Source organism: Pinus tabuliformis, chromosome 5_2 (assembly GCF_031772625.1).
Source record: "Pinus tabuliformis cultivar Carrire ecotype Pingquan chromosome 5_2, CPIR1, whole genome shotgun sequence".
NCBI lineage: Eukaryota > Viridiplantae > Streptophyta > Pinopsida > Pinales > Pinaceae > Pinus > Pinus tabuliformis.
In genome coordinates, this window is record NC_142306.1 from 1,079,007,699 (window position 1) to 1,079,020,955 (window position 13,257).

Consider the following 13,257-nt stretch of genomic DNA (forward strand, 5'->3'; position numbering starts at 1 on the left):
GGTGGGGCTTCCTCAGATGAATTGTGATCAATAGCATCAATTTGAAAGAATTTGGGCTCCTTGAATTTATGCCCGGGGGAGTATTTCTCATCACAATAGTAACACAATCCTTGCTTTCTTCTTTCCGCCATTTCTGCTTGTGACACCTTTTGAACCTTGAGTGTTTGGGTAGTGCTTTGAGCCTGTGCGGGGCGACCCTTGCCGATGAAATTTGGGCGATTGGACTGGGCCACTAATGCACGTTCTACTTCACAAGCTATCTTGCAAACATGCAACCATGAGCTAGGGTGGTGCAGTCGAACATGGGCTTGTATGGCTTCTTTGAGACTACTGACAAAACATTCCACATATAACTCATCGTGTAGACCTCCAATGCAGAAAGCTAAGGCTTCAAAGGCTGTAATATATTCATTCACTATTCTTGTTTGTCAGAGCTTAGTGAGACAACCCAAAAAATCAGATTCATGGTCAAAGCGATCCGTAAGAGCTTTTTTAAATGTCTGCCAAGTCAAGGGCCTTCCATAGCAACATTGATGCCATTTCCACCATTGCCATATTTCATTGTCCAAGTACATGATACCCACACTAAGCTAAGTCGCATCATCTAGGATGTAATTTAGTGTGAAATATTGCTCCATTTGTGCTATCCATGCGGCCGGGTGAGAGCCATCAAATTTATACATGTCCAGCTTGGGTGGTCGCGGATGGGATTGTTGGTGGGTGCCAAAGAGGTGAAGAGACTGGCTAGACTTGCCCTCAATGTTTTCATTGCCAATATATGCCTCCGCGCATTCCTCCACCTTGCCCTTAGAGAGTGTTTCATTTAAGTTCTTCAGCTGCAACATGACATCTTTCAATTGTGATTCAAGGCTGTCAATCCTCTCATTGGCCATAGCTTGAGCTCTAGTTTGTACCATGCACCGATCCGATGTACTTGAAATTTGGGACTGCCTGAAATTTTTGGCACTAACAATTGAATGGTGTCACCTTGCTCAACTCGTCGACTTGATTCTTATGGGCTAAGTCACCATTAAGCACGCCGGGGGGTCTCAGACTTTCCTTTTTTTTTACTCCGAATGGAGTTTTACTCCTTGATTAGGAATACTGATGTAGCCGAATCCCGGAAATGTCAATGCTACCCAAAGTCCTACGAAAATCACGCCCAGGTATAGGAACCCACCCAATTTATCAGATCTAAATGGCGGATCTAATTGTTGCAACGGCTACAGAGCCCAAACTGCTAGATCTGGATGGTGGATTTCATGGATCTGAGAGATCTGAATGGTTGATATGATAGATCTGAACGACGAAACTGATTACTGCTGCGGATCTGAGGGATCTGATAGATCTGAATGGCTGATCTAATAGATCTGAACGACGGAACTGATTGTTGTTGTTGCGACAAAACCCCACCTGTGAGATCTGATCTGGCAAAGATTATGCGTGATCTAGAGATAGAGAAGGGAACTCTTGTCTCCAGGAGTGTCAGGTGCTACAGATCGCAATATACATAAGGGTCTGACAGTAGTACTCGGTCCAATCCTTTAGGGCACTAACCAAGGAGGATCAACTGTACCCTTAGCCGTACAACCCGACTACTCTATCCGAGTAATCTCTCCGAGTGTTATTCTCGGTGTACTGTAGTAGCAAGATGGCCGATGGTTTATCTATGGTGAGGTTTCAAGGGAGCTAGGGGGCTTTTGATATACCCAGAGGGTACTTGGAAGACAGTCTGTGTGTGGTTCTGTCTAAAGCTCTACTACTCGAAGGGGTACCCATTCGGGTTACAAGGGATTCCAACAAGCGTGACCACCTCTTGTATTTCATGTGTGCATGCCTTCCAAAATCCACAGGTTTATGCGCTCAACAACATATACCGTGGTTTAAAGACGTCGGAACACCTCTCTAGCCAATTTTTTTTTTTTTCTAAAAATTGGAGATCCCACCGGCCCTGGAAAGCGCTCTGATACCATTTGTTATGCTCTTAACCTGCAAGATGATACCAGAATACCAAATATGTGAAGAAATATACCCAGAACATAGAACAATGATAAGTAACAACAAGTATTTTATTATTCAGAAAGCAATGTTCACTTGCCTCTTCGAGGGGGCAACCTTCAATAGAGCTAAGCTCAATTACAAAATAAGACACGATGCTCCTCGAGGGGAGTCTCTATCCTTTCTATAGGCTTCATACATGTAATACCATGGTTTTTATTAATACCATGGCCCATTTGCAACTAACTATGGTCCCTTCATTAAATGCGGGTTAACCACTTACAATTATTATTTTGGGCTTTATTGACTCTTTACTTAACTATAACTATGACTCGATCATATTACATAAATAAGGGGGTTAGGGTTGGACCCTAACAGAATGGGGTTGGAGTTAATTCTTCTATAACTATCGCAATTTAGATGCTCATTCATTTTATGAATGTAATCATCCTTATCTAAAACAAGAGTTGCCCCTCCTTTATCAGCCTTAAGCACCACTATTTATCATTATTACAAAGTGATCTAAGAGCAACCTGCCCTTCTTTATTTAAATTACTCTTTGACCGCTTAGATTTCATCATAATAAGGGAACACTCCTGTCTTAATACTTCTTTGTCATCCAATGAAAGGCCTTGAGTCCCATTCTCAATGTTGGAGATGATGCTTTCAATTGGAATGTTCTTGGGAGAGACTGCAAACCCTAAGCCTTTGCTAAGAATATTAATTTCTTCGGGAGTGAGCAGTAAGGAAGAAAGATTAACAACTTTCTTATTAGGAAATAGGTTTGAAACACTTATATTTGAGACACTGTTATTCGGATTCCCCAATTCTTTACTGAAAATAGACCTATCATTTCCGCAATATGGAGGCAGTAAAAATTGCGGAAATGATAGGTCTATTTTCAGTAAAGAATTGGGGAATCTGAATAATAATGCCTCAAATATAAGTGTTTCAAAACTATTGTCTAATAATAAAGTTGTTAATCTCTCTTCCTTATTGCTCACTCCCGAAGAAATTAATATTCTTAGCAAAGGCTTGGGGTTTGCAGTCTCTCCCAAGGACATTCCAATTGAAAGCATCATCTGCAGCATTGAGAATGGGACTCAAGGCCTTTCATTTGATGACAAAGAAGTATTAAGACAGGAGTGCTCCCTTATTATGATGAAATCTAAGTGGCCAAAGAGTAATTTAAATAAAGAAGGGCAGGTTGCTCTTAGATCACTTTGTAATAATGATAGAATAGTGGTGCCTAAGGCTGATAAAGGAGGGGAAACTGTTGTTTTAGATAAGGATGATTACATTCATAAAATGAATGAGCATCTAAATTGCGGTAGTTATAGAAGAATTAACTCCAAGCCCATTCCCAAGGTTATAAAACAGGTTAAGAAGGCTATCATGGGACCAAACCTTGATGATAAAATGAAAAAGAGGCTAATTCCTTCCGGTGAGGCTATACCTCGAATTTATGGATTACCAAAAATTCATAAAGAAGGGGTCCCTCTTAGACCAATAGTCAACACCATTGGTTCCCCTACCTATGAATTAGCTAAATATATGGCTAAGATCCTAAAATCTCTGGTTGGAAACACAAACTCTTTTATAAAGGACTCTAATGATTTTGTGAAACTTATCAAGAATGTGAGGGTTGATAAGGATGATATTCTGGTGAGTTTTGATGTGGTTTCTTTGTTTACAAAGATTCCTCTAGATGAAGTTGTTCATGTTATAAAAGAAGTCACTGATCCAGAAACAACAAAACTTGCGGAAATTTTTTTAACTTCCACTTTTTCAGTTTTCAAGACAGTTATTATGAACAGATATCAGGAGTATCCATGGGATCCCCGCTCTCACCTATTGTCGCCAACTTATACATGGAGTACTTTGAAAGAAAAGACCTTGACTCATACCCTTTGAAACCGACATGGTGGAAAATATTTGTTGACGACACAAACTTAAAATGGACTCATGGCAAGGCTAAGCTTGAGAGTTCTTTTAATCATCTTAACTCTATATGATCCAAAATCAAGTTTACTATGGAGCTGGAAGAAAACGGTAAAATTCCTTTTCTAGATGTCCTGAATAGTAGAAAGGAGGATGGTACTTTGGGACACGAGGTATTTAGGAAGAAAACACATACGGAAAGCTATCTACATGCTGATTCATGCCATCATCCATCCCAAAAATTTGGTGTCTTAAACACTCTTGTTGTTAGGGCTCTTAGAATTTCTGACTCTAATCACCTAAATGATGAAATTAAACACTTAACCTATGTTTTTAAGGATATAGGATACAAGGAGTCTAATATTAAGAAAGCTATAAAAAGAGCTCAAGAAAAGGTCCTCTCCAGGGGTCCCCGAGAAAACTACGGGAAAGAAAATTGTGGGAAAGTGTACCTCCCATTCATTTAAGGGGTTATAGATAAAATCGCTAAGATTTTAAGAAATAAGGACATAGACACTCATTTTACAACATGTGGAACGATTAGATAGAAAATGAGGTCAGTTAAGGATAACATAGATCATCAGCAACTTAAGGGTGTGTATAAGATTGATTGTTCATGCAGCAAGAGTTATATTGGGGAGACATGACGATCTTTGAAAACAAGACTTAAAGAGCACGAAGCTGATATTCAGAATGGGAGATCTTGTACATCGACTCTTGCGGAACACTCATCCAAAACCAAGCATCATGTGTGTTTGGAGGACGCCAGAATTATTGCAAGGGAGGATCATTATCAAAAGAGGAAAATCAGAGAGGCTATCGAAATTATGAAGTTTCCTCATAATCTCAACAGGGACAATGGAAATGAGATTAGTGGAAACTGGCTTCCCCTTATTAGACATATTAATCCCTCCAAATCTTTTGAGGTTTGGTATCACTGGTATCTTCCTTCCCCTTCCTTAATTTATAGCATCTATCCTAGTGAAAAAAAATAGGAATTAATAATTATTTATTTGACATAATAACCATTTATTTGTAAATAGATAAATAAATGATTATTATTAATAATAAATAAATATCAAGATTAATTTAAGTTAATATAGATGATTAATAAATAAAAAATATCTATATTCTAGTGACAATAGATTTTAACATTAACATTAATAAAAATTTATAAATAAAAATAATCTATAAATAATTTATTTTTTTGTTAGTTAGGTACTTAGGGATTAATTATTTATCTATAAAATTAACCTATAAATAGAAATACAATAATTTAAATCTAAATCGAATCAAATCATTTATTATCTTCCTAATTAAATATTTAATGGATTAATTAATTTATTTTCCTAATTAGGTATTTAATGGATTAATTTATTTATTTATTTGTTTTAGTAAAATTAATTAGACTCATATTTTATATATATAAATTATATAATAATTTAGTAATCCATATTAAGTTAAAATAAAAATAAAAATTTAAATCGAAAAATAAACTAATTATATTTAATTAGCTTACTCAGTTAAAAGTAAAATTAAAATTAGATATGGAAATAAAAAATTAGATTCAATAGTCTGACGTAGACTGGTTGAAATTTGAATTTGGACACAGTTGTCTTCCTTGGCGAGACATGACCGCAACTCTTCTAGATTGAAGCGGGTTCTAGAGCTAGACGAGCCCATCAAGCACATCAAAACCTACTTTCGAGTGGGAGGGCCAACAACGCTTTTGTGAGGGCCAACAACGCTTTTGTGAGGCTGGGCCTTGCTTCTGTGAGGTTGGCCTCGTGACGAAAACAATTCTAGTTGGAGCATCATTCCAAGTATATCTATTATCAATTAATTCCCACCATAATTTAAGTAAGTCTTTGCATAAAAATAGATAGAAATAAGATGTAAATAATATACTTACAATAGTTACATCTCGCTATTATTTATGTATGTTTTGTTTAACACTTATGTAGAAGTAAAATTGTGAAAGTGTAGACTTTTACTCTTTTTTTGTTTGAGGAAGCAACTTATCCACTTCACATCTCAATTTACTAGTTGCTACCAAAGCAAGACTATAGGATGATTTGTCTATTAGCCATTATTAATTTAGCATTAACCAATGTAAATTATAATTATTTATACAAATTTTCCTTGAGCATAATTTCTAACTTGAGTTGGATTAATTTAGCATTGACCAATGTAACTTATAATTATTTATGTGATTTTTCCTAGAGCATAATTTCTAACTTGAGTTGGAGGGGCTAAAGTGATGTGCAAAACAAAATTATAATATAACAATGAATCTATTGATCATTTATTTGTTTTTTGCCCTTTTTGTCAAGATTGTTTGGAAAGAGGTTTTGTTTGTCCTAAACATAAAAAGCTTGTTTGTTTTGGAACTTTGTTGAAGAAAGTATGCGGCTTTGGGTTCAGAGTTTTAGTTTGCCCTCCTTTAAATTTATCCCAATGTTTGTGATGTGGGGCATTTGGTTAGGGAGAAACATAGTTCTCTTTCATAATGATGTTGTATGCTCAACAATAATTGCACATAATTCTAGAGTTGTCTTTGTGCACCACATCAAACCCTTGAAATCCACAAAGATAAGAATTGTAAGGGAGGTGGTGGTATTTAAAGGAAATATATGAGGTTTCTTCCATGGTGAGAGAATTGTGGGTTTGGTATTGTCATCACGGTATTTTTTTAAGGATTTACTATTTTTCCTATATATAGTATTGTAGGTGACTTTTCTGGTTTGAAAATTTATACATATAGAATGTAGGCAAATATTCAATAAAAAAACATGTAATTTACTATAAAATTTGGTAATTTTTTAGTTAATATCATCCATATATATATATATATATAATAGACAATTTTTTAACGAAATTGGTTAATATTTTTTTAGAAAAAAGTCTAAAAAAATAGCCCATTTGTGAATTTTCGCCCCTAAAATTTTCCATAATTGTCATTCTATTTCCTCATAATGTGGTTCTAAAATATGGTGAAGATTTTTACACTGATTGGTGATTCCAAGGCATATGTAAATTTTTCATGATCAATGGAAATCTTGATTTTTTCTTTCAAGAAAAAAACAACTAATAGCAAGTGAAGAAGAGCAAAAATGTGCAATAAATTTTTAATTTATTGGAATTAAACAAAGGCAAAAAGAACTAATAATGTAGTTAAAATAAAGACCAAAAGAAAAAGATTATATTATGTTTATGTTTTTTTTTTTTTTTTTGGTTAATTGTGCTTAAAGTTTGTTTGGAATTTGTTGTAATTACAAAGTTAAATTAATGTAATTTACACAATTTGAATGTCTCAATTTTTTTTAAGTTAACAAATCCATTTATGTATTCAAAAAAATAGTTTAAATCACAAAAATACAATCTAAAATAAATATGAATAATCTCAATGCTCCAAAAATTTAAAAAATAAATATAATCAATTTAAACATTAAATAATTAACTTAAATAATAAAAAATTACAACCTAAAATAATTGAAAATGGATAAAAATATATATATATATCCTCCCAAAACACATGTGACACATCAATTCAACACATCTCTATAACTTTTTTTTACAATTGTATATAATATAACTATTGTAGCAAGTGTACATAAAATTTCCTTCTTTTGACCATGTACATGTCTATAACTTTTCTCACTGTAAAGAAATGTTTCTTCTTTTGATTATATTTTCATCAAGGGACCTACCCTATGTGCATAATATGAATCATGATAAATACATATCCTTGTTTTTGTAAATGTCACTCATAAATTACTATCAAGCTCCCAAAGGGATCAAATCTCTTGAGATGCAAACCTCTTTTAAAGTGAAAAGAGATTTGATTCGTCTTGGCTCTTGATAGATTCGGGGTTAAGATGGATCTAGACTAGTTTTTATATGCACATACCATATCTAGGCTAGATCCATCTCTCCCTCTCTGTTGCATCTCTCTGAAGTCCTCTCGCGCTTCCTTACTCTCTTTACCTTTCTCTCCCCCATCTCTCTCTCTGACCCACCTCTCCCTCTCTACCCTCCATATCTATTACTATCTCCTTCCCTAAGGTAGATCCATTTCTCCCTCCCTACTCTCTTCCCTCTCCCTCTCATCTCTCTTAGTCCTCTCTCTCTTCCTTACTCTCTTTCCCTTTCTCTCCCTTATCTCTCTCTCTGACCCACCTCTCTCTCTACCCTCCAGCACTGTCAATATCTCCTCCTCTCTCTCCCCCTCCAGCTCTGTTACTATCTCCTCCTCTCTCTCCCCCTCCATCTTTGTGTATGCCTCTCTTTCTTCCATTTCTCTCCCTCTCTCTCACCTCTCCTCTTTATCTTCCCTCCTATCCTCTTTCCCTCTCTACCTTGTCACTCTATCTCTTTCTACCTCTATCCCTCTACGTCTTTGTTCTTCCCTCCATTTGCCCCCCTCCAACTCCATCTCTGTCTCCCTCCCCTTCTTTCTCTTACACCACCCTCTCTCTCTCCTCTACCCATCACTCTCTCTCCTCTGCCCATCACTCTCTCTCTCTTAGCCCTCTAGCTTCGTCTCTCTCTCTCTCATTTTCCCTCTATTGGCCCATGGTATTGTAACAAAACCTATTTACAAGTTAATAATATCCACCGTAAAGTGGGGGTGGATATCCATGGTTAAGAAACTTGTTATATTGTAGGTTTAGTGTAAGAATTAAGTTTTTACGTGCTTATTAATTTAATTTAAACATTATAATGCCATATGGAGAATTGAATTATATATTTTGTCATAATTTATGGATGTGTAGTGATTTTTTATTATTAAGCTTTGTAGGAAAACTATCCAAAAACAAGATACTTGAAAATAACTTATACTCAAGTAAATAATGTATCTACCATCATTTAATTCCCACCATAATTTAAGTAAGTCTTTGCATAAAAAATGGATAGGAATAAGGTATAAATAATGTCCTTACATGAGTTACTTCCCACCATTATTTAGAAGTTACTTATGTAGAAGTGAAATTGTAAATGTGTAGAGTTTTACTACCCATCAAAATTTATGGGCGTTTTTTTTGCTTGAGGAAGCAATTTACTTATCCACTTCACATCTCCATTTACTAGTTGCTAGCAATTTACTTATCCACTTCACATCTCAATTTACTAGTTGCTACGAAAGCAAGAATATAAGCTGATTTATCTATCAACCATTATTAATTCAACATTGGCGAATGTAAATTATAATTATTTATGCAATTTTTCCTAGAGCATAATATCTAACCTGAGTTGGATTAATTTAACATTGACCAATGTAACTTATAATTGTTTATGCAATTTTTTCTATAACATAATTTATAACTTGAGTTGGAGGGGACATGCAAAACAAAATTATAATATAACAATGAATCTATTGACCATTTATTTGTTTTTTTGCCATGTTTGTGAAGATTGATTGGAAAGAGGTTTTGTTTATCCTAAAAATAAAAAACTTGTTCGTTTGGGAACTTTGTTGAAGAAAGTATGTGGCTTTGGGTTCAGAGATTTACTTTGTCCTCCTATTAAATTTATCCCAATGTTTGTGATGTGGGGCATTTGGTTAGGGAGAACAAAGTTCTCTTTCATAATGATGTTGTATGCCCAACAATAATTGCACATAACTCTAGAGTTGTCTCTGTGTAACACATCAAACCTTGAAAATCCACAAAGATAAGAATTATAAGGAAGTTAGTGTTGTCTAAAGGAAATATAAGTTGGACATTGGACATGGTGAAGATTTTTAAATTGATTGATGATTTCAAAATATTAGTGTATTGGTTGAATGGAAAGGTGGAATGATCTTCAAACATTTCATTATTACAGGGAGCATAATGTTTTAGTAGATTTGCTCTCAAAGGAAGCTTTACTTTTGGATGTCGGCATTTGTTCATGTTAAAGAATTCTGCAATAGTGTTTTTTAGTGAATATTTGCATTTAATCTTTCTTTTTTAGTGATAAGTTAGTCTTTCTTCTTTATGTATGACTATTTCAAATACTAAAAGAAAATTTGTTATAAAAAAGTGTGCTACTATGCAATTAAAAAATTATTTTTTTATTTCTATTTTAAAAACACACACTTGGTAATATATATATATATATATATATATATATATATATATCTCCTTATTTTATATAGTTTAAAAAACAATAAATAGTTAGAATTCTTAGATTTATATACACTAAAAAACACACACACATTGCAATTTCAAATTGTTAAATTCAATATTATAATATATTTATTTCTAATTGATTATAATTCCATGAAAATAAATTATTAATTTATAAATATTTTTTTATATTTATCTTATCTTATATTATTGATAAAATAAATAAAAAAAAAATTATTAGTTATAATTTGTTATATTGTAGGCTCATAGTAAATATTAAGTTTTTATGTGTTTATTAATTAAATTTAAACAATATAATGCCATGTAGATACTTGGCTTATATATTTTATGTCATATTTTATGGATATGGTTATTCATGCATGATTTTTAGATATTTATGTCATGATTTTTTATTCTTAAGCTTTGTAGAAAAACTCAAAAAATAAAATATTGAAAATAACTTATACTCCAGTAAATAACATATCTACCATCAATTGATTCCCGCCATAATTTAAGAGAGTCTTTGCATAAAAAATAGATAGGAATAAGATGTAAATAATATACTTACAAAAGTTACTTCCCGTCATTATTTATGTTTTCTTTCACACATAAAATTGTAAATGTATAGACTTTTACTACCCACCAAAATTTATGAAAGTTTTTTTGTTTGAGCAAGCAATTTACTTATCCACTTCACATCTCAATTTACAAATTGCCACCAAGGTAAGACTATAGGACGATTTGTCTATCAGTGATTATTAATTTAGCATTGACCAATGTAAATTATAATAATTAATGCAATTTTTTCTAGAGCATAATTTATAACTTGAGTTGGATTGCTTTAGCATTGACCAATGTAACTTATAATTATTTATGCAATTTTTCCAAGAGCATAATTTCTAACTTGAGTTGGAAGGGCTAAGCTAACCGTGCAAAACAAAATTATAATATAATAAATTGAATTTTATTATTTTTATTACTTTTAACTTTTTATTGAGCCAAGCTTTAAATGTTTACATTACAACATCTATTTTTAATTAGGGTCGGCATTGACAATAGATTAAATTTGTATGTTAAATGCTAAATATTTATGCTTGACATCTACCCCATAGTGGGTTGTAGAGCACCTCTCAGCGTAATAAAAGTAAAACCAATTGATCTAAACAGGAACACAACAAAATACAGATATAACCATAAATACAGAGTTGGAACAAAAATAACAATTCATTTCATTAATATCAAAGAAGTGAAATATGCTTAAATAAACTACCTTAGGTAATGGTAGCTTATCTCTGAGAAGAGATGTGGTAGCTACATTTGTCAGGCCCCCGAGTCACCATTGCACTTGGGTGAGTCAGGCGCCCACACCGGGCGCGTTTAACCAACAAGTTGGCGGATGAGTCGTAAGGGTGTGTTTAACCGACGAGTTGGGCGGGCGCGTACATACTCGATGAGTTGGGTGGGCACACTTAGCCAACGAGCCGTGGAGACACATGTAACTGACAAGCCGGGGCGAACATACTTAACCAACAATTTGAGAGGCACCAACACCAAAAATGACTAAGTGTTGGGCGCACAAGACATCTCGGTTTATAGGCGGATGAGTGGAGGGAGACGAGCTAGGCACACCACCAAGACCGACGAGTTATGGTTGACGTGTTGGATTGTTGAGTTGGAGTGAGAATGGGTCAGATAGACTAATCCAAGCCCCCTCCCCACGTCCAAGCAAGCATATGAATACACATAGGCGGTGAACGAAAGAGGAACCATCGAACCAAGACTGTAGAGCAAACATAACACAAGTGTTTGGTGGAGAAGGGTGAGCCAAGCCGAACGGGTATGAGCTCGCGGGTCAAGCGGAGGTGAAACAAAGCAAGTGTAGAGGTTTGGGCGAAGCCGACCGCAACGGGTAGGTCAACCCGTTGCAAAGTCTGGGCGCAAAGACATGGTAGTGTGACCACAATTGGGTGATCCTGCACGAGGACTATCTATTGCAAGGCACGATGGAACAAGGTGCCGAGAGGGGAGTCTATGGGTTGGGCACAATGGGTTGGACGCAACAAGTGTTGGGCAGTTCGGACTTGCGGCAAGTGTGCCGAGAGTGCCAAGTACAGCGACGAGTTGCAGTCGGGTCGTGCAACAGGCCGACCAACCGGGCAACTTTCCCATTTTGTATTGTAACTTATAAAATCGGTCGAGTTTATCTCCCGGTATGTTGTAAAAATTGCAGAAATTATACTTAATGATATTTTACATGAAAATGTGTCTTTTGCATTTATGAATGTCATGAATGTTGTTTAAGTTATTCCGCACTTAAACTACTATAAAAATATGAAAGACGAACGTAATAGGCATAGTCCAGAAAATGATAAAGAAACTAATGTATTGAAGCATTTAGCTGGTGTCGCACGTAGCTCAATTCAGGAAAAAAGAATTAGGGCCGTGATAGATGGTATCAAAGGCTTTTCTACAAAAAGATACAGAAACCAGGTATGTATGCAGTTTGGAATTTTGGAAAATAAATCTTGGATACATAGTTTGGGGTTTCTTGACTTGGAAGTTCATGGAAAAAAATATCCAAGCGTTGGTGGACACAGGTGCCACACACAACTTCATGACAACAAGACTGGCACAAGAAGTTGGGTTGCAGATCATTCCATCTAATGTGGAAGTCAAGGAATTGAACTCGAAGGTTAGAATGTCAAGATTGGCAAATGAAGTACCAATTCGAATTGGAGACTGGCAGGGTCGATTGGACTTCACAGTGATGGAGATGAACGACTTTGACATGATATTGGGGCAGGATTTTCTGAAGGGAAATAAGGTGATTATTGTCTCGTTTTGTGATGAGGTTATGTTGATTGGAGGCTCACGAACTTGGACTTTGCCTACTCATAAGCAAAGGAAGGAAGTTAAGGTGCAACATGTTTCTGCACTAAGCTTGAAGAAAGCAATGCAGGAGTCAGATGTGGAGACATATGCGACAATCATCAAGGGAGTTGATAGTGATGATGGAGTGGGGACGCCTGTTCCAGCTGAGATTTCTGATGTATTGGACAAATATGCAGATTTGATGCTCGATGAGCTACCGAAAGCACTTCCACCGAGGCGTGTAGTGGACCATAGCATTGAGCTAGAGCCAGGGAAGAAACCTCCGACGAAAGCTCCTTATCGATTATCAGGGCCAGAGTTAGAGGAATTGAAATGA

General features: G+C 35.2%; 1 protein-coding gene across 1 annotated transcript; it reads left to right on the plus strand.

The window, feature by feature from the left end:
* Positions 1–12,663: 12,663 nt before the first annotated feature.
* LOC149162982 (uncharacterized) lies at positions 12,664–13,257 on the plus strand. Its single transcript, XM_089435319.1, has one exon. The coding sequence runs from the start codon at positions 12,664–12,666 to the stop codon at positions 13,255–13,257; it is 594 nt and encodes a 197-aa protein (XP_089291445.1).